General features: G+C 41.1%; 1 protein-coding gene across 6 annotated transcripts in view; it reads right to left on the bottom strand.

Moving 5' to 3' along the window:
* LOC140733225 (phosphofurin acidic cluster sorting protein 1-like) overlaps nucleotides 1-23268 on the bottom strand; it is a 279192-nt gene that overhangs the window by 184523 nt on the left and 71401 nt on the right. The window contains exon 1 of one of the 6 annotated variants that reach the window (XM_073056270.1): nucleotides 13455-13541. The exons of the other annotated variants lie outside the window; for them this stretch is intronic. Coding sequence (XP_072912371.1) covers nucleotides 13455-13477 — 23 coding nt within the window. The 5' untranslated portion in view covers nucleotides 13478-13541. Of the gene's footprint in view, nucleotides 1-13454; nucleotides 13542-23268 lie in introns of those variants that run through there. 6 annotated transcript variants of the gene reach the window in all.

Genomic DNA, 23268 nt, shown 5'->3' with positions numbered 1-23268 from the left:
TTGTGCTTTCTGTTTAATCTTGTCAAATTAATTATGAATGGCATGGGTTGGCCCTATTCTGAGATTATTTAAAGCAGACTCCCAATTACTCATTTTGTAGTGTTGTTTGGTCATGTCTCTAAAGTTCTGTTGGAATTCCTATGTATGAACTCTTGTTTCTGTCTCTACATGGAAGTGTGTCAGTCCTCTGCACCTTGGTTGTCATTGCCAGCACTCACCGTGACATGAAGAATTTTTGAATTCATAGTTTGTGAATTCATGAGTTCATAGGTTGTGGAAAGAGTTCAGTGATGGGATGAGTGAAGTTGAGTGAGTTTATGCCCTCTGGTTCGAGAGCCTGATGGTTGGGGGTAACAACATTTCCTAAACCTGATGGTGCCAGTCTTGGTGCTCCTGTACTACCTTCCTGATGGCAGTAGTGATGATAGGGGCCCTTGACGTTGAATGTTGCTTTCTTGTGAAAGCACTCTGTATAGATGTGCTCAAAAGTGAGGAGGGCTTTATCTGCCATGGACTAGACAGTATCCACCACTTTTTGAAGGATTTTCTGTACAGAGGCATTAGTATTTCCATACCAGGCCATGATGCAGCCAGAAAATATACTCTGACATGCATCCACAGAAGTTTGTCAAAAGGTTCAGAAGACGTGGAATCTTTGTAAACTTCTAACAAAAAAAAATACTGCTGTGCTTTCTTCATAATAGCATCTTAAGTGCTGGACCCAGGACAAATCCTCTGAAATGCTAACACCAAGGAATTCAAAGTCTCTGACTCTCTCTACCTCTGAATCCCTGATGAAGACTCAGATGCCTGGTTTTCTCCTACTGAATTCAATAATCTTTTTGGTGTTGCTGACATTGAGTGAGAGATTGTTATTTGGCACCACTCAGCCAGATTTTCAATCAGCCTCCTATATGCTGATATGTCACCACCTTTGATTCGGCCAATGACCGTGGTGTTGCCAGCAAACTTAAATATGGCATTGGAGCCTCACTGTCATAAGTAGAAAGTGAGGAGAGTAAGGTGCTAACCACATAGCCTTGTGGTCTACCTGTGTTAATGGAGACTGTAAAGATGTGTTGTTGCCAGTCCAAACTGACGGGTTTGCAAGTGAGGAAGCTGAAGACCCAGTTGCACAAGGAGATACTGAGGCCTAGGTCTCAACTTACTGATTAGCGTTTTTTTTCTGGGGGGGTGGGTGATAGTATTGAAAGCTGATCTGTGGTCAATGAAGAGAATCCTAATGCAGGTACCGTCGCTGTCCAGATGCTCCAGGATTGAGTAAAGAGCTAATAAATGGCATCTTGTTGTTATGGTAGGCAAATTGGAGTGGATCCAAGTTGCTTCTCAAGTAGGAATTGATATGTTACCATGTTTTTTGCAGGCACTGGTATAATTGAGGTCTGCTTGAAGCAGGTAGGCACCACACATTGCTAAAACACGAGGCTAAAGATATTGGTGAACGCTCCAGCCAGTTGATCAGCACAGGTCTTTAGTACTCTGCTGGGTGCCCAGTTTGGACCGGATGCTTTCCGTGGATTCACCCTCCTGAAGGGTGCTCTCATGTCAGCCTCAGAGACTGAAATCACAGGGTCATTGGGAATTTGTGAAGGTGCCTCCATGTTTTGATGGTCAAAGTGAGCATTAAAGCACTGAGCTCATTTGGGAGTGAAGCCTTGTTGTCACCTATATCACATGGTTTCATTTTAAAGAAGTGATGGCATTCAAACCCTGCCCCAGCTCTTGAGCATCCTTCAGTGATTCATGTTTGGTCCAGAATTGCCACTTTGCACATGATATGGCTTTCCAGAAGTTGTACCTGGATTTAACTTGGTTATTAGATCTGAATGTCACTGATCTGGCCCTCAGCAGATTGCAGATCTCATGATTCACCTATGGCTTCTGGCTAGGGAAGACTAATGATTTTTGAGGACACACTCATCTACAACTATTTTTATAAAGTCAATGACAACCATGGTATATTTGTTCAGATCTTCTGAGTCCTTGAACACAGCCCAATCCACTGACTCAAAGCAATCCCATAGCCACTCCTCTGCCACCCGTGACTACCTCCTTGTCCTTATTTCTGAAGCCTTGATCTTTAGCCTCAGCCTGTATGCAGGACAGCTAAGTGATCTGATTTCTTGAAATGCAGTCCAGTCATAAAATGGTAGGCATTCCTAATTGTAGTCTAACATTGGTCAAGTGTAGGGACCCCTAGTACTGCAGGCAATATATTGATGATAATTAGGCAGATATTTCTTCAAGCAAGCCTGATTGAAATCCCCCAACAATGATTTGAAAGGCATCAAGAGTAAGTTGTTTCAACATTGGCCTTTGGTGGTATGTAAACTGTGGTCAGGATCATGGAAGAGAACTTTCTTGATAAGTAGAATGGTCAGCTCTTAATTATTACATGTTCCAGGTCAGGAAAACAAGAGTGTGAGAAGAACTCTACACCCAAGCACCACAAAGAGTTTATCATGAAACATACTCCCACTTTTTGCCCTCTGAATCAACAGTCCAGTCTAGTCCATACAGTGTACTGAAAACCCCTCGGGTCTTACCACTGAATCTGGCATGTCTTGAGTGAGCCACGTCTCCATGAAACACAGTACACAGCAATTCCTCATTTCCCTCCAATAAAGCAATCTTGCCCTTGGGTCCTCAATCATCTTCTCTGGCAACTGTATATTTGCTAACAAAATGCTGGGTAGAGTAAGTTGCATTTTATACTTCATCTATGTTTGCCCACTCAACTTGTCCAAATAATCTTGAAATTCTATGCATCCTCTTTGCAACTCACAATGCCACCCAATTTCCTATCATCATTAAATTCCCTCTTCCAAAGCATTGATATGTATTGTAGACCTAAGAGGCTCAAGCACTGATCCCTCTGCAAGAATAGCAGGAGGAGGCTATCAGGCCCTTTGCAGTTGATTTCCCCCATCCACAAAGATCATAGCTGATCTACCTCAAGCACCATTTTCTTTTCCTACCTCCATATCCCTTGTTCCTTTAGAAATCTATAGCTCTGTTTTGACTGAACTCAATGTCTAAGCCTCTATGGTTTTCTTTGATCAAAAATTCCAGAGATTCATTCTCTCTGAAGAATTTCCCCTTATTTCAGTCCTATGGTCTATTTTGAGTGTGACCCATAGTTCTGGACTCCTTAGTCAAGGGAAGAGAAGTTGCATTGTTTTGTGACAGCTTTTGGACATGTTTCCACACAAGTCCAGTAACTTGAGCTTAATTTTGACCTCAGCTTCTATTTGTAAAGTTTGCATGTTCTCCTTGTGACTGTGTGGAATTTCTTTGGGTGCTTGTTTCCTCCTGCATCCCAAAGGTAGGTTAATTAACCACTGGAAATTATCCCCTGCCTCAGTGGGTGCCAGGAGAATCAGGATGGAGCTCATGGGTATGGAACTGATGACTCTGATTGCTGGCACAGATTCAATGGGCCAAATGGCGGCTTTCTGTGCTGTTATGATATGTTTAAAAAAAAAACACAATTACCCGAAACGTCGACAGTGCTTCTCCTTATAGATGCTGCCTGGCCTGCTGCGTTCCACCAGCATTGTGTGTGTGTTGTTTGAATTTCCAGCATCTGCAGATTTCCCTGTGTTTGACAATTACCCTTTCAAGCTTTTAATGAATTTTGTATTTTTCAGTGAAATAACCTTTCTTTCTTATAAACTCTGGGGAGACCCTGAACTACTCCTACTCTCCTAACATAACAAATTCCCCTTCCCAACTTACCCTCGTAGGACTCAGTCTGGTGAATCTTTATTACACTCCCTCTATAGGTATAGAATCCATGGATATAGAAATCGAGTATTATACTCAAGGCTCCATGCAAGTGAAATAAAACATTTCACTCTTGTACTCCCAATTACTCTGATGTGCCCCATTGAATAAAACTATTTTAAAAGCTTGCAACAGTCATACATCAGGCAAACAGCACTTGCATATCAGATGGGGTCAGGGTGAATTGAAAACTGTGTATTTGAGAGTTGTTATAGAGACATTTTGTTCCTGAGTGTAAATTACTGGTTACTCACAGGCCCACAAACTCCAACAGGCTTTTTCAGTGTCACAATGTTACCATTCACATTACAGCTCCGTAAAAATGTGCAGCACAATAGCTATTTCCCAAGGCCCAGTTAATGGTTATAGCAGTTAGAAGCCAATAAAAGAATGCACTGAGAGAAACATTCTAACAAGAACTCTCATCTGTAGTCTGACTGGACTGTGGTTTAATTTCAGTTGAAGACCCGAATGACCTTCCTTCATTAGTATGCCATAAGAAACCCAAGGCCAGTACTGCTCTCCTATCCTGCTTATTATTTGATGCATTCTATTTGCTGCTATTCATCTGTTTTACATTAATCTTCAACCTGCACACTTAAGTGACAAGGTTAAGTAATGTTTTGTCTACTTAATGCACTGTTACCAATAAAGGAAAGGAAGACCAGCAATCCACATTGTTTGGCGTAACCCGAGAACATCCCAAAACCCCTCACAGCCAATATACTACTACTGCAGTTTTGTCATTGTGTATTGCCTATTTGTACATAAAGCTCCCACAAACTGCAACCTGATAGTAATCAGGTTAGTAATCAGATTACTGTAATAGTAATCAGTATCACTATTTGGTGATACTGATTGGTGGATAAGTCTTGGCCAGGATACCTGTGAGGACTCCCATGCTCTTCAAAACTCTGCTATGTGGTCTTTGACATCCCAAATAGGCTTCTAAAAGAATGCCTCATAAAATTGGGAGTAGACTGTGTCAGCACAGATGACCACAATCAACTCTGGTGCAAGATTTAGATTTATTAAATTACTTGAGTTTAAATGGATAGATTGAAACATGCCTTTCCAAATCAACTAGTCACACCTTTGAATACCATTAATTCACAGTCATAGAAACAAAATTATCTATAATAATCAAAATGCTAATCTAAGCTAGTATAATATGCCTGCATTTGGCACATATCCCTCTAAATCTTTTCTATCCATGACATCATCTAAATATTTTTTAAACATTGTAATCATATTTACCTCTACTACTTCCTCTGGCAGTTTGTTCCATACACCCACCACTCTCTTTGTGCAAATCTTGCCCCTCAGATCCCCTATAAATGTTTACCTTCTCGCCTTAAATCTGTATCATCTAGTTTCAGATTCTCCCATGCAGGGAAAAGATGGGTTAGGTAATTCAATCTAGTCCCCTCCAAATTTGATATACCTTTAAAAGCTCAGCACAGCCCTTTCTACCAGACCTACATACCATTCCCAAGCTCTTGTTCCAACCCTTTCACCTCACCTTTCTTATTATTGGCTATCTTGCTTCTTTCTTTCCTTCCTGTCCTGTTGACCTGACATGTCGACCGTCCATTTCTCTCCATAGAAGCTGCCCGACTAGGTGATTTTCTCCAGCATTCTGTGTGTTGCTTCTGATTAATGCAAATAGTTTTTACTTGGTTATCAAACCAACCAAAATAGCCAGGCTAATTACAAAGAGCCAGAGTGCTATATAGCATGGAGTCAGATTGTTCAGCTCAACTCATCTGTAACAACTAAGTTGCTTTACTGGGTTAGTAAATTCTGATGAAAAATATTAAAGAAACAAAGAGACACAAAGGGAAAGTATAAGAGGCTGGCTGCAAATGTCAAAAAGACCCCAAAAAGAATCTGTAAACATGTGAACAGAAGAACTGTGCAATGAAAAGTGGAACCTATCAGAAGAAATCTACTCAGAAAATCTACAGAAACTTGAAAGATGACAACTGGTACCCACTTACTCTAAATCCAATTCTTTAATAACTCTGGGATGAAGATCATCAAGACCTTGGGAATGATCAAGCTGACCAATTTATTCACTAGTATTTCTTGGCTAATGGTCCAGTTCCTCATTCTCACTTGACCTTCAATCCTCTAATATATCCAGAAGGTTTTGTTTGTCTTCTTCTGTGAAGGCAGATGCAAACTGATTGTCAATTCCTCTGAAATTACCTCATCCTCTTTATAAACTTCCTGTTAGTGAGGGGCCCACACTTGCCATTAACAGTCTTTTCCTTTTTATGTACCTGTAGAAACCCTTGCAGTCAAAATGTTCTCACCAGTCTATATTTGTATTGTTCAGAGGGATAAACTAGGTTAAGTAAGTGGGTAAGGGTCTGGCAGAGGAAGTACGGTATTGATAAATGCAAGGTCATCCCACTTGGAGGGAAAAATTGAAGATCAGATTGTCATTTAAATGCTGAAAAATTGCAGAGTGCTGTTGTGCAGAGGGGCTTGGGAGTACTTTAGTGTGAACTGCAGAAGATTGCATAGGTTATCAAGAAGGCAAATGGAATGCTGGCTGTCATTGCTAGAGGAATGGAAGCCATGCTGCAACCGTACAAAGTACTGGAGAGGGCACACCTGGAGTATTGCGTGGTCTCTACACTTGAGAAAAGATATTCTGACATTGGAGGCACTGTAGAGGAGATTCACCAGGCTGATTCTGGAGATGAGTGGAGATTGATTTGTCTGAGACTATACTTGCTGGAATTCAGAAGAATGAGAGGGAATCTTATACAAACATGTAAAATTATGAAAGAAATAGATAATATTGAGATAGGAAAGTTGTTTCCATTAATAGGTGAGACTAGAACTAGGGGACATAGCCTCAAGATTCAGCGATTAGATGTAGGTTGGACATAAGTTGTTTTTCCCAAAGACTCTGGAATTCTCTGTCCAGGGAAGAAGCAGAGAATATCTCATTAAATTTATTTAAGCCAATTTCAAAATAAATTTATGATCAAAGTATGTATACATTCAGCGGCCACGTTATTAGGTACATCTGTACACCTGCCCATTAATGCTAATACTTAATCAGCCAATCATGTGGCATTAACTCAATGCATAAAAGCATAAGAACATGGTCGAGCGGATCAGTTGTTCAGATTTAATATCTGAATGGAGAAGAAATGTGATTGATCCACACTCAGTGACCACTTTTTTAGGTACATCCTGTACCTAACAATAAGGCCACTAAGTGTATGCTGCTGTAGCCCATTCACTTCGAGGTTTTCGCCTTCCTGTGAGCTTGAACCTGTCTGGCCATTCTCCCCTGACCTCCCTCATTAACAAGGCACTTTTCACCCACAGCACTGTCGCTCACTGGATGTTTATTGTTTTTTGCAATATTCTTTGTAAAATCTAGAGGCTGTTCTGCAGCAAAATCCCAGGAAATCAGCAGTTTCTAAGATACTTAAACCACTGTATAATCATCCTATGGTCAGCTGCACTAATGTCCCATTGTACTGTCTACCTTTAATTACTCTGGTCAACCATAGATGAATCACTTTTCCATTTGGATGTTCATATTTTGAAGATTAGGTGGCCAAGAGAAATTGCAATAATTAGACAAGTACAAAGGCATCATTTACAAAATGGAAGATAGCCTCATAATATCACAAAAATGGAAGATATTACAAAATGAAGAATTCACAGGGTACTGTGAGACTCGAGCATATACCATTTCTGTGGTCTCATTCACCGAACTGACCAGTTAGAGGTCTCCCCCAGCACTGAAGCAGCCTGATCAGAAAACACAAGATCATAGAATACAGGGTTATTGTTCTTCTCAGGGACAGCAGATAGTTGTCTGGGTCACGTAAGGGAGAGAGAACAAGAGCTATCGATCAGCTATCCGTGAGATGGTAGAACTTCCCTGATATCTGAGAGATACCTGGTTAGGTATGCATCAAATGAATGTAATCAAATATTAAAAATATCAGCTTGTAATAAACTGGCAAGAACTCAGAAAGGGTTCAGTGATAGAGTTATCTCTTTTGTGGAATTTTTGGTGGTGGTGTGGATAGTAAGGAGGATGGTGTCAGGCAACAGGATGATATTGATCATTTGATAAGTTGGGCAAAGCAATGGCAGATAGATTTTATCTCAGTAAGTGCAAAGAAATATATTATGGGCAGTCTAAAAAGGGATAAAATCTTTTGATGGAGAGTGAGAGCCTTAGTTCTTATGTCAGGGACTTGGAGAAGTGACACAGAAGATTGTAACAACAGAACAGCAAGCTGCTAGACTTCCCTCTCGTTGCAGGGGTGACCCCCTCTCTCCCTCAGTGGAAGGGAGAGGGAGAGACTGTCCAAGTCTATGTAATGGATACCTAAGTGCTGGGTTATGTATGGACTGTAGTTTTTGATGCACTCTAGATCAAGGTCTCTGGGGGGCTTTTGGTGGGGGGGGGGGGGGTCAGTGTTTCTCCTGGTGCAAGTGGGGAAGAATCAATGCTTCTGTTGCTTATCAATGCTTCCTGTAGAAGTAGTAGAGGCCAGTTCAGTTGAGTCATTTAAGGTAAAATTGGATAGGTATATGGACAGGAAAGGAGTGGAGGGTTATGGGCTGAGTGCGGGTAGGTGGGACTAGGTGAGATTAAGAGTTCGGCCCGGACTAGGAGGGCCGGAATGGCCTGTTTCCGTGCTGTGATTGTTATATGGTTATATGGTTATGTATGGATGCCTGTGAAGAGCAACAATTTCAGGTTGTATACTCTATATGTTCTCTGATATTAAACTCTTTGAACCATTTGAATATTCTCAGTGAATGGTAGAGCCTGAGAGTATACTGAGAAAGAGAGGAACCATAATCCAAGGATCCCTGAAAGTGAAACATTAGCAGATAGTGTGGTGAAGCAGGCACACAATGCTTGCCTTCCAGTAGCTGGGGATGTAATGGTAACTCCACCATGGCTTGCTGCAAAAGGAGGAGGGTTGGGCATGGGGCTAGCAACTCCATTCCATAAAAACCCCATGCTACTGAAACACCAATAGAAGCTCCAAAGAGCTCATCCCTGGGAGAGGAAGGATCTTTGCTTAAAAAACAAATGGAGACGTGTGGTAAAAGTGGAAAAAACAGGGCCGATCAACCTACTATCAGCTCGGGACAGAACCTTGAGCTGTTGTCGGCGGTCCCAGCAGGGGGGTGGGCTTAAGAAGTAGTAATAATGGTACATCTTTTTTTTAAAAAAACTGCCGAGGTCACATCTGGAGTACTGTATGCAGACTGGATCACCATAGTTCAGAAAGGACATGATTATTCTGGAGAGGGTGCAGAGGTGCTTCACTACGATGGAGTATCTTAGTTATGAATAGTCTAAGACTGGATAGGCTGCGGTTGTTCTCCCAGGAGTGCAGAAAGCTGAAGGTGTACAGAATTCTGAGGATATAGAGAAGGTCAACAGTAGTAGACTTTTCCCTATAATTGAGGGCATAGGTTTAAGGTAAAGAATAAGAGAGGATACAAGGATGCAATTTTTCACTTAAGATGTTTTGAATTTTGAATGCACTTCCAAATAATAAGGATGGTATATATAGAGATTCCTAAAACATGTAAGAAGTATCCAGACAAGCATTGAATCACAAAGTCATAGAGGTTATGGACAAAGTGCTGGTAAATGTGATTAGTATAGATGAGTACAATGGTTGACGTGGATACAGCGGGCCAAAAGACCCATTTCTGTGCTGTGTAACTCTATGGTTCTAGCAGTCTAAAGCAGGTGTGTACATCACTGTGACTCTATAGAGTTAAGATCAACACTACTGTGCCCACTAATACTTAAAAAATTATAAAAATGCCCACTTCCAGTGAGACTTAAATGATCTTTGTAAAAGCAGCACTGTTCAGAAAACTGTATTAGCGGAGAGTATCCTATTGATTCCATATGCACAATGAATGGGGATTTAAGTCTATTGGTTCCCAAGGGCAATCAGCATGCCTCCAGCTGCACATTGCAGAAGAGAGTCAAGTTCGGTTCTTCACAAATTTGACTCCAGGCCTTAATGCATCATCTCTTTTGCAACTCCAAATGCACAGTGACCTAAATTGTCTCTAGTCTGGGAAAAATACCATAGAGAAATTCTTATCTTTGCTTTCAAATCCTTTATGATCCCTCTATTCCCCACCTTTTTAACCATCTCCAGGCCTATAATCATGCATGAAGTGTCCATACTGAACCAATGGGTGACACACCTAACTCTGAAAGTCCCTTCCTAAAAAAATCCAACACTCCCTCTCTTTAACAAAAACAGAAGGTTGGAAGAAATCAGAGTCTCAAGCAGCATCTGTGAAAGCAAAAAGAGTTGATCAATGTTTCAGGTCAAGACCCCGTGTCAGGAACAGAAAGACTGCCAGTAATTGGGTGGGATAGAGGCTGTTCTAAGGGAATGCCACAGTGGCATGGACAGTAACGAGGAAGTATCACTGTTAGAGGGACAGTACTCAGGGAGCATCACACTGTGAGAGGGGCAAGACTGAAGGAGCACAACACAATTAAAGGGGCAGTCCCAAGAGAACATTGTCATTGCATTGCTCCTCAGTACAAAGGGAGCAGAATCAGAATCAGTTTATTATCACTGACATATGCAGTGAAATTTATTATTTTGCCTGCAGCAGTACAGTACATTTTAAAAATTACTATATGTTACAATAAGAAACATTTTAAAAAACATAGTACAAAAAAGAGAGCTAAAGTGAGGCAGTGTTTGTGGTCCATTCAGAAATCTGGTGGAGGGAAGAAGCTATTCCTAAAACATGTAATGTGGGTCTTCATGTTCTTGTACCTCCTCTCTGGTTGCAGTGAGAAGAGGGCATGTCCTGGACGGTGAGGATCCTTTGTAATGGATACTGGCTTCTTGAGGTATCGCCTATTGAAAATGTCTTCAACAGTGGAAAGGCTAGAGTCCATGATGGAGCTGGCTAAGTTTACAACCCCTGCAGTTTTTTCTCATCCTGTGCATACGTGCCTCCATACCAAATGGTAATGCAACAAGTTAGAACGCTTTCCACTATAAATCTGGAAAGATTTGCTGGACTCTTTGGTGACAAACCAAATCTCCTCAAACTCCTAATGAAAAATCGTCACGAGTATGCCTTCTTCGTAATTGGATCAATATGTTGGGCCCAGGATAGATCTTCACAAATGTTGACACCCATGACTTGAAGCTGCTCACTCTTTCCACTGTTGATCCCTCAATGAGGACTGGTGTGTGTTCTCCCAACTTCCCCTTCCTGAAGTCCACAATTAGTTCCTTAGTCTTTTTGACATTGAGTGCAAAGTTGCTGTAATACCACTCAACCAGCTGATCCATCTCTATCCTGTACGCCACCTCATCACCATCTGAGATTCTCTCAACAACAGTTGTGCCATCAGCGAATCGCAGATGGCGTTTGAGCTGTGCCTAGCCACACAACCATAATTTAGAGAGAGTAGAGCAGTGGATTAAGCTCACATCCTTGATTGTCAGCGAGGAGGAGAAGATGTCATCTCAGCTGCACTGTCTGTGGTCTCCCGGTGAGGAATTCAAGGATCCTGTTGCAGAGGGAGGTCCAGAGGCCCAGGATTTGTAGCTTGCTGAATAGTAATGAAGAGATTATGTTGTTGTTGGACAACGCTAAAGGATTATTGAAGGTTGAAGGGTGGGGTTTAGAGAGCCTTCATTGTAAGGAGCACCACACTGCTGAAGGATAAATACTGAAAGTGAATTATCCTGTCTAAAAGGCAGAGTCACACTGTCCAAAAGATAGTGCTGAAGGAGCACTGCAGCGTCAAGAGCTTAATTAGCTTTATCTGTCATGGTGTACAGTGAAATGTGTCATTTGTGTCAAAACAAATCAGTGAGGATTATGCTGGCAGCCCATAAGTATTGGCATGCTTCTGGTGCCAAAATAGCATGCCCACAACTCTAACCCTGAACATAAGTCCTCGGAATGTGTGAGGAAATCAGAGCACCAAGAGGAAACCTATGCGGTCCCAAGGATAACTTACAAACTCCTTGCAGGCAGCAGCAGAAATCTAATCCTGATCTTACAATTGGCACTGTAAAGCGATGAGCTAACCGCCACGCTGCCGTGTGACCCTGTGAGAGGGACAGTGCTGCACTGTAAGGAGGGTAGTACCAAAGGAGCACTGCATTGTCCAACTACTAAATGACAGGTAGTGTTGTATCTGAACAGTGCTATAGAAGGGGTCCCTGCAGCACTACTCTACGATTAGAGTTCTTCCCTGCACCACATTTAAATTTAGTGCTCTTCCCCCATCTTGGATCAATAGCTATCTTGTATTCAATATTTCACAGACAGATTATTTTTGTCATTGCTGTTCACAGAAACTCGAACATAGATTACACCTAAGACATAGGAGCAGAATTGTGCTGCCATTTAATCATGGCTGATTTATTATACCTCTCAACCTCATTCTCCTGCCTTCTCCCCGTAACCATTAATACCCTTACTAATCAACTTTACATATTCCTAATGACTTCAACTCCACAGCTGTTTGTGGCAATGAATTCCACAGATTCACCACCCTCTGGCTAAAGAAATTCCACCTCATTTCTGTTCTAAAGGGCCATCCTTGCATTCTGAGGCTGTGCCCTCTGGTCCTAGGCTCTCCCACTATTGGAAATCTTCTCTCCACATACACTCTATCTAGGCCCTTCAATATTTGATAGGTTTCAATGAGATTCTCCCCCCACCTCCCATTCTTCTAAACTCCAGCAAGTACATGCTCAAAGCCAGCAAACACTCGTCATACTATATGTTAACCTTTTCATTCCTGGAATCATTCTCGTGAACCTCCTCTGGATGCTCTCCAATGCCAGCATATCATTTCTTAGATAAGGGGCCCAAATTACTCATAATATTCCAAATGTGGTCTGACCAATGCTTTATAAAGCCTCAGTATTACTTGCTTTTATATTCTAGTCATCTTGAAATGAGTGCTAACATTCCATTTGCCTTCCTTACTACTGACTTAACTTTGAAGGAAATCTAGCACAAGGCTTCCCAAGTCCCTTTGCAACTCCAATTTCTGAATCTGATCCCTATTTAGAAAATAGTCTCTGCCTTTATTCCTTCTACCAAAGTCATGGTCATACACTTCCCTACATTGTTTCACTGGCCATTCTTTTCCCATTCTCCTAACCTGTCCAAATCCTTCCGTAGACTTTGTGCTTCTTCAATCCCTCCACTATCTTTGCATCATCTGCAATCTTGGCCAAAAAGGTATCAATTCCGTCTTCCAGATCACTGACATAACATGAAAAGAATCACTCCCAACACCGACCCTTGCAGAACACCACTAGTCACCAGCAGCCAACCAGAAAACTCTGCCTTCTGCCAGTCAATCTTTTGTCCATGCTAGTATGTTTCTTGTAATACCATGAGCTCTTATCTTGTTTACTAGCTTGATATTTGACACTTTGTCAAAGGCCTTCTGAAATTTGATGCCATGTTTTCAATAAGATTACACCACTATTACAGTTTAGATTTGATTGACAGTTAGGAGGCCCCAAGATTATGAAAGGTGCTACTGCATGCCCCTCTCTCTCTCCTGATAAGAATTCACATCTCTAGTTCAGGTCTTATTTACAATTACCCGGTACCTTTTCACTTTGTTCTTTTTCATTCTCTCTGCTGCTGCTGCTTGCCTCTACTGCCAAGGTATTTAAAGTCTTTCCTTGGCGACTTCAGCCCTCAATCCCACTGCACCATGATCTTTGGCCTTGAATGAGACTAATAAATTAGCATGCAAAAGAAAACTGTTAATGTTACACCAGTTACAGCTGGCAAAGCAGAATCTCAGAGGCTCACCATCTGACAGAGATGCACAAAATGCTGGAAATAAGTAACTCCCTCAAAGTCATAGAGAAATACGGCATGGAAAGAGACTGACCAAAATGCACATTAGATGGACATTTTCCCCTGCTTTCAATTCATATCCGTCTGAACCTTTCTTACCATGCACCTGTTAAAACGTCTTTTAAATGTTATTGTACCTGCCTGAACCTGTATAAGATCTCGAGAGGTAGACCTATGTCTAACAGCTCACACAGGTAATGCCTTTCATGCAGACTTAACAGTGTTTAACAATAGGAAAGAGAAACCATAAATGTGAGATTATGAAGATAGAGGGGTTTAAGGTTTGAGCTCCTGAGGTCAAGATGGCATAGAGGATTAGACTACTGCAACCTGGCAAAGTGGGAGGAGGAAGCAAGGATGGAGATAATAATTATGCATGGAAATAAGTATGAGATGTTAGTATCAGTCAAAGACAGATATCCACAAACAGTGTTGTGTATTTTATTTGTGTTTATAGAACACATTTTAAAAAGTTACCTTTTTGAATTTTCCTGGCCACTGTACCCTCATTGCTGGAAAATAACCTGTAGCTTTCTTGTTGCACTGAATTGGATTTGGATGATCACAGTAACCTACAACATCATGTGCAATGACCTCAAATAATTTAAGGACCCATGTTTTCAAAAGCAAGTAGGAGAAACTGAAAGTGGTGGTGAGATGTGTTTAGAAGTGTCTACTGAAGAAAGAACTCGTGCATTAAACTCATTAGCCATGTCATAGAAATAAGGTGGGTTACTGTATTTGCAAAAGATATACAACAAAGAAACAGTAGATTATTGAATATATATATATATATATATATATATAGCACAGAAGCAAGCCAATCAGTCCACCCAGCCCACTCAAGTCTCCTCCTGTCTTCCTTCCTCTACATAACCCTCTATTCCCTCATCCCTCTTGTCCAGCCTCTGTGTGTAGCTGCAGTATTCACCTTCATCACTCACTGTGTTGCCTATCTTTGTATTCCTTGTATAATTCTCCATAATTTATGTTGTTAATTTATCTTTTTAAAAATATTATGTATCTGATGCTATGCATGTGCTGTTTCAAGTAAGATTTTCATTGCACATGAGTATACACGTACTTATGCATATGACAATAACCTCAACTTTCAGTTAAATTCCTACCATCTTTTGGGGAAACAGTACAATGAGTTGCTTATTGGATTTCTTGGAGATTATCTTATATTGATCACCTCTAGTAAGGTCCATGTGAAAATATTCTCTCAGCATCGACTGTCAAAACCTATATACATGTTTAAAACTTTTATTAGGTCAGCCCTCGGGCTTCTCTTCTCTAGAGATCCAGTTTATCCATCTTTCTCACAGATGTGCACCCCTGTGAACAAACAAATGAATTAGAAACATGTTCCCTGGAGTCTACTCGGGATTCAGCAGGATCACAGCTGATCTGATTGTGCTTTCCATTCCTATCTGCAGGCATACTTAATAAACCCATAATAGAATTAATGAAAAGACCACACCAACTTGGGCATTCAACCAGTGTGCAAAAGACAAGAAACTGTGCAAATACAAAAAGAAAGAAATAATAATAAAATAAATAAGCAATAAATACCGAGAACGTGAAATAGAGTCCATGTTTTGTACAAATATCTCAATGATGGGGCAAGTGAAATTGAGTGAAGTTATCCCCTCTGATTAAAGAGCCTAATGGATGAGGGATAGTAACTGTTCCTGAACTTGGTGGTGTGAGTCCTGAGGCTCCTGTACCACCTTCCTGACGGCAGCAGAGAGCATGTCACAGATGGTGGGTTTTCTGATGATGGATGCTGCTTTCTTGCCACAATACTTCAAGTACATGTGCTCAACGGTGGGGAGGATTTTACCTGTGATAAACTGGGCTGTATCCACTACTTTTTGTACCATTTTCTGTTCAAGGGCATTGGTGTTTCCATACCAAACTGTGATGTAGCCAATCAATATACTCTCTATAGAAGTTTGTCAAAGTTTTAGATGTCATGCCAAATCTATGCAAACACCTAAGGAGATAAAGACATTGTTGTGTTCTTCATAATTGCACTTATACGCCAGGCCCAGGACAGGACCTCTGAATAATAACATAGAGGAATTAAAAGTTGCTGACCCTCTCCTCCTCTGATCCTCCTAGGAGGACTGACTTGTGGACCTCTGGTTTCCTCCTCCTGAAGTCAACAATCAGCTCCTTGGTCTTGCTGATATTTGAGTAAGCGGTTATTGTTCTGGGTCCACTCAACCAGATTTTCAATCCCCCTCCTAAATACTGATTCATCACCACCTTTCATTTGGCCTGACAGCAAACTTGAATATGACATTGGAGATGTGCTTAGCCTCACAGTCATAAGTGTAAAGCAAATAGAGCTCTAAGAATACTTTATTGATCCCAAAGGAAATTGCAGTAGCATTACAAGTGCACAGACATACAAATATTAGAAGAGAATTAAGAAAGGAAAAAAAAGTTACTTTAAACAGTCTAACAGGAGGAGGTCATGATTTCCCTGGCTATAGGTTGACTCACTATACAGCCTAATGGCTGAGGGTAAGAATTAGCTCATAGAGCATTCTTTGGAGTAGTGCAGTTGTCTTAGTCTATTACTAAAAGTGCTCCTCTGTTCAGCCAAGGTGGCATGCAGAAGATGCAAAACATTGTCCAGAATTGCCAGGATTTTCTGTTGTTCTACCACAGCCTCTAGCGTGTCCAGCTTGACACCTACAAGAGAGCCAACCTTTCTAATCAGTTTTTTGAGCCTGTTGACACCACCCATATTGATGACATTGCCCCAGCACACCACCGCATAGAAGAACGTAATGGCGACAACAGGCTGGAGAACATGTGAAAGAGTGGCCTGCATACTCCAAAGGACCTCAGTCTCTTCAGGAAGTAAAGGCAACTCTGGCCCTTGTGCACAACCTCTGATGTACTTTATTGTCTACAGCTTGGCATTCAATACCATAACCCCTCTAAACTACTCAATAAGCTTCAAAGTCTTGGCCTCAATACTTCCATGTACAACTATATCCTCGATTTCTGCACTTGCAGATATCTGTGCACTTGTAATGCTACTGTGACACTGTAATTTTCTTTGGGATCAATAAAGTATCTATGATGTATGCATCTTCAACATCTTGGCTTTTGTACTAATTTCATCCCTTCATGTTTGAATGTTAAGCCATATCAATTGCTACCTCCCTGACATTCATTAGTAATTAATTCTGTTACCTATTCTATAATGATGCATGATCGGGACTCAAAACATTAATCATCCTGATTCTCCACTGATGCTGCTTGACCTGCTGAATTCCTCAAGCAGTTTTTTTTTTTTTTACCAAGTCCATTCTGTTGTTCCTAAGTGAGATCTAACAACTGGAAAGCAAAAAGTATGCAGACTATGGAAAATTGCATTAGAAATTGCACAGTACAATTTCACTCAGAGAGTGGTGCAAGTGTGGAATGAGCTGCCAGTGGAAGTGGTAGATGTGGGCTTAATTGCGACATTTAAGAAGTTTAGATAAGTACATGGGTGACAGAGGTATGAAGGGCTATAATCCAGATGCAGGTAGATGGGATTAGGCAATAAACTATGCTAGCTAGACTAGATGGGCCAAAGGGCTAGTTTCATCGTTGTCGTGTTCTGTGACTTAATGACTCTATAAACAGAATACTGGAAATATCCAGCATGAGAGGCAGCATCTGTGTGTTGCATAACAGAGTTAACATTTCATACTGATTCCTCTTATTATATATTTCCAGATATCAGGTATCATCCATTAGATCCGTACAGCCAAACTGCACATGCACATCTTTATTCAATTTTTCCTATTAGGAACCTCACTTTTTCACAATAATTCCAACAAAATTTTCCAGATTTCCTTCACTCTCTGATGCCAGTTTGCAAAGAGTTTTAAGTTTATAAATCTTCAATCTCTTAACCAGAATGATTCTGAACTACTTCGGCCCTCTCTCCTTGCCACTCATCCACCTTCTTCTCTTTGACATATTCTTGCCTGGTTCCCAGCCAAGTCTCTGTTAGTGCTTTGAAATTTATGAGTAGTTATGATGCAATTGCTCCAAATTCTTCCGGCATATTTCCCACACTAAACCCTGCAGTTTAGTGTGCAGAGTTTTTTTTACCCTCTGGCTTATATTGTATGCTACTCCTTTCATTTCCAGTCCTTATTCAAATCACCTCCTTCTTCCATTTCTTTGTTTAAAACTTGTGATAATTTCCATCCTCTATCTACACCGCTTCTGCATGCAATGTATTTGGAATTTGTATTTGTTAATTCCAACCTTCTGAACTTCCTCTTACTGAATGATGTTTACTTGCCTTGGGCCTGTTCTTTCAATCTTCAATGAACTTAGTTTATAAAAAATTGAAACACAACATTCTTCCTATTGTTTCCAAATCTCATTAATGGCCTTTCAGAACTAGTGACAACTAACGGAGCAGAAATTCCCTGCATTTCTATTTTCCTCAGTTGAGTACAATGCTGAAAAATAATTGAGCCACTGCAATCTTTGGTGTCCAGCCCTTCAACATGTTGCCACAATCTCCTTTGTATCACCTCAGTTCTATCCTTACCTAAACAAGAGGCAACTTCTGAAAAAGAAACAGCATGAATTGTATTTCTGAAGTACTATGGAGACACAACCCTAATGATAACTGTCGACTGTTCACTTCCCTCATAGATGCTACCTGACCTGCTGAGCTCCTCCTGCATTTTCTGTGTTGCTCCTGTGGTGAACTACATATACCTGTCTGGACACGCCCCCCCCCCCCCCGCTGACTGCTCCTGTGGCTCCTCCCACAGACCCCTGTATAAAGGCGGTTGGAGGCACTGCTCCCCCCTCAGTCTCCAGGATGTTGTGTGGTGGTCTCTTGCAGCTAATAAAAGCCTATCGTTCGCTTCCCATCTCCGAGAGTTATTGATGGTGCATCAGCTCCTTAAGTACTTTCACATGTTCACTTTATCAAAAGGGGCATAACCATTTATAGATCACCTGAAAAGTGTAGGCACTGTTATAATGTAGGGAATTTGACACCAAAATTTCACATGGAGCAATGTCTGGATGGGCTGACAATCAGTTTTCTTTTTGTGATTTTAGTTGAAGGATGAATATTGGCCTGTATATATTGTGAAGTATTTATCTATTCCAATAACGCTTTGGGATCTTTTACACTGACAAGATATCATTTCGGGCCTCGTGTACTATTTTTAAAAAACACTGCCTTCTACATTAACATATTAAAAAAATAAGAGCAGGACCAACCCAGTATATCCATTGAGTCTGTTCAGCCAAGCAGTAACATCTAACCTTGGCTTCAGCGCCACTTCTATGTTTGTTCCCCATAACATTAACTCCTGTGTGGCCCAAAAATGTGCCTCAACTTTGAACTTGTTCAGCCTCCAGATTTCTCTGGGATAAAGAGTTCAAACAATTCACCATAAGTCACAAGGGAAAATTCCTCCTCATCTCTTTCTTAAATGGGTGACAAGTTTAACATCCTCTTAGCATCTACCATGTCAACTCCCTCAGAATTTTGTGTTTATATAAAACAGTACAGAACCAGGCCCTACAAACAATGATGCCAATCTAATCTCAGTTGTCTACGTGATCCCTATTCCTCTATTCCCTGCCTGTTCATCTGTCTAAATGCCTCTTAAACTTTGCCATCATATCTGCTACCAACACCTTCCCTTGCAGTGCAATCCAAATACACACCAGATTTCTTTAAACTTTTCCTCTCTTCCCTTAAACATATTGAGGCTCTGGTTGAGAAACAGAGGTAGGTATACATTGGGTTTAGAAGATCAGAACAAGTGAAATCTGTGATTACAAAAAGATTAGGAATACTCTTAAGAGGGAAATCAGGTGGGCACAGAGAGGTTATGAGATGGATTTGGCTGCTGAGGTTAAGGAGAATCTCAAGAGCCTCTATAGTTATACTGAGATTAAAAGGGTGGCAAGGGAGGGAGTAGATTCCCTTAAGAGACCGCCAGGCTCACCCATGTCTCATCCCACATGGAATTTTTAATATTTTTCCTCATTGGTTACTGAGGAGAAAATCATAGTAGTTCAAGAGATAAGGGGAAAAAGTGGACATATGGAAAACATTCATATTACTGGGGAGGAGGTATCTGAAGCCTTATGTTAGAAAAATTCGAAGTTCGAACAGTCCAACAAAATAGACAAACAACCAATGTGCAAGAAACAATAAACTGTGCAAATACAAAAAGAAATAATAAATAGGTAAATATCGAGAACATGAGACAAGTGTTGAAAGTAAGTCCATAGGTTGTGGGAACATTTCAGTGATGGGGTAAGTGAAGATGAGTGAAGTTATCCCTTTTGATTCAAGAGCCTGATGGTTGAGGGATCATAACTGTTTCTGATCCTAATGTTCTGAGTCCTGGGGCTCCTCTCTTCCTGAAGCCAGCAGTGAGAAGAGAGCATGATCTGGTGATGGGGGTCCCTGATGATGGATGCTGCTTTCCTGCCACAACACTCTGTGCAGATGTGCTCAATGGTGGGGAAGGCTTTACCCATTATGGCCTGAGCTGTATCCACTACTTTTTGTGGGATTTTCCATTCAAGGGCATTGGTGTTTCCATACCCGGCTATGACAAAGCTAGTCAATATACTCTCCACTGCATATCTATAGAAGTTGGTCGAAGTTTTCAAAGTTCCAAAATCAAAGTAAATTTATTAACAAAGTACATTATACATCACAATATCCAACCCTGAGATTCATTTACTTGTGGGCACACTCAATAAATCCATAATAAAATAATAACCATAACAGAATCAGTGAAAGACCACACCAACTTGGGCATGCAATTCCTAGAGTCTCACCAAATGCAGTGCATCTTTAATTTTGTGGGAGACAAAAGAAGAAACTGCACAGAATCTTGCAAGGATATTTGCTTTGTTACGCCTGCGCCCCAACTCTGAGGGGCCGAAGGGTAGAAAGTAGCCCTCTCCTTTTTGAGAATTGCAAGATCGCTATTAATTCAGGTCAGGAGACCCAGGAAATGAGAGAGAGACGCAGAATCCACAGGGGGTTTGGAATATCCTGGCCCTCAGCAATTTCAAAGCCACGGGAACTGGCCATTGTCTCTTGGAGACGGAATTGTGTATTGAGCACTATGCTATTCATCAATGCCCTCAAGGAATGAGCCACGTGGGCTGGTTGGGGGGATGGCATCCTCCCCAACCTGATTGACATCTGAGACCCCGTGAGTAAGGATAAAAGAAGGTCTGGGGAACAACCCCTTTTCAGACGCACCAGGAGAAACGATAGAAATCCCGTGACAGCGTTTAATAGCGAAAGCCGGTGGAAAGCCCACGTGCGTCCTTTTCCATTTGCCTCGGAATTGGTGGGACTGACCACGGAAGACAGCTTAGCTAAAAGGAAAAGGACACCGACGACATTTCGAAGGATCGACATCATAGAAAGGAAAACGGGCAAGTTCTAAACCCCGCCTCTCTCTCCAACCAAAAGCTGCAGCCTGCATGAACTTGAGTGACTTTTATATTTCCATCGGACAGTACATTATCCCCTAGACAACGATAGAGCTATTTCTTATTGATTATTATTATACCCGCGCTTTTAGATTTAGTATTGACGACGTATATTATCTGTATGGTTGCATTGATATTATTTTTGTGTATTTTTATCAATAAATACTGTTAAAAATAGTACCATCAGACTTCAACAGACCTCTCTATCTTTGCTGGTAAGTGACCCAGTTACGGGGTACGTAACAGCTTCATGGTTAGTGACTGCTCAACTATACAAAGACTAGAGGGTGGCAAATCATTCCTTTGTTTAAGAAGAATAGCAAGGACAGGCCAAGGAATTACAGACCAGTCACCCTGACAACAGTAGTGGATGTAACTGGAGGGAATTCTGAGGGACAGAATCTACTAATATTTACATGGACTGTGTTTGATTAGGAGGTGTCAGCTAGGCTTTGTGTGTGGAAGTTCATCCATGACAAATCTACTAGAGTTTTTTGAAGAGGCAACGAAAAATGTAGATGAAGGTAGGGCAGTGAATATTGTCTTAGGACTTTAGCAAAGTCTTCAACGATGTCCCACATGATAGGCTGGTCTGGAATGTTAGCTCCCATGGAATCCAGGAAGAGCTAGTTAGGTGGATTCAAAATTGGCTCGCTGGTAGGAAGCAGAGGATGGTGTTTGAAGGTAATTTCTCAGAATGAAGGCCAGAGACTGCCGCAGTCAGTGTTGAAATCTTGTTATTCATTTACATAAACACACAAGGCTTACACAGAAAATTTGCAGCTGACACACAATTAGGAGGTATTGTTGATGGTGAAGACAGTTATCAAAGAGATCTTGATCAGTAAGGAAATTGAGCTGAAGAGTTGCAAATGGACTTCAAAACAGATACGTATGTGATGATGCATTTTGGAAAGTCAAACCAGCAAATGAACAACATACAAATGGTAAGGTACTAGGGAGTATAATAGAACAGAGGGATCTAGGAGTACAAGAGCACTGTTCACTGAAAGCAGCATCACAGGTATATAGGGTGGCATAAAATGGCATTTAGCATGCTGACCTTCATAAGCTAGGGGGTTGATTAAGAAGTTGGGACATTATATTGCAGTCGTCGGTGAGGCAGTTACTTATAATAGTGTGCAAGTTTTGGTCACCCTGCTATAGGAAAGACATGGAAAAACTGAAAAGAGAGAAGAAAGGATTTACCAGGATGTTGTCAGGACTACAGATCCCGAATTATAGGGAAGGTTTGGTCTTGTATAACTGTTTACAATTATGAGAGGCATAGAAAGGACAGATGCTAACAGTCTTTACCCCCTAATAGGGGAGCTCAGAACTATGGGACAGAGAATTAGACCATATGACACAGGAACAGAATTAGGTCATTCAGCCTATTGAGCCTGCTCCACCATTTGATTATGGTGAATTTATTCCCCCATCCATCCGTATTCTCCTGCCTTCTCCCCATAACATTTGGTACCCTTACTAATCAAGAACCTATCAACCTCAATTTTAAATATACCCAGTGACTGGCCTCTACAGTCATCCATGGCAATGAATTACAGAGATTCACCACTCTCTGGCTAAGGGTAAAAGGGGAAAGATTAAAAGCAACCTCAGGTGATTCTTTTTCACACAGAGGATGGTGAGTATATGGAATGAGCTGCCAGAGAAAATGTTTACAGCAGGTAAAATAGTATTTAAAAAGCACTTAATGGGTACATAGGAGAATGGGCTTAGATGATATGGTCTGATCACAAGAAATTGGGCCTAGCAGGGTGAGCCCCAAGGTCAGCATGAACTCACAGACACTTCAGAGAAAACAATGCAAGTTTGTCCATCCTATTCTTATAGCTAATACACTCTAGTCCAGGCAACATCTCCTCTGCACCCTTTCCAACGCCTCCACATTGTTCCCACAGTGTAGCAATCAGAACCACAAATGTGACCTACTCTGTTTCATACAACTGTAACTTTTCTATTCAATTCCCCAAACAATGAAATCAAACAAGCCATTCACCTTCATTGCTATGC

Source organism: Hemitrygon akajei, chromosome 9 (assembly GCF_048418815.1).
Source record: "Hemitrygon akajei chromosome 9, sHemAka1.3, whole genome shotgun sequence".
Classification (NCBI taxonomy): domain Eukaryota; kingdom Metazoa; phylum Chordata; class Chondrichthyes; order Myliobatiformes; family Dasyatidae; genus Hemitrygon; species Hemitrygon akajei.
Note: the sequence above shows the minus strand (reverse complement) of the source record. Positions and strands in the feature narration are given on the sequence as shown.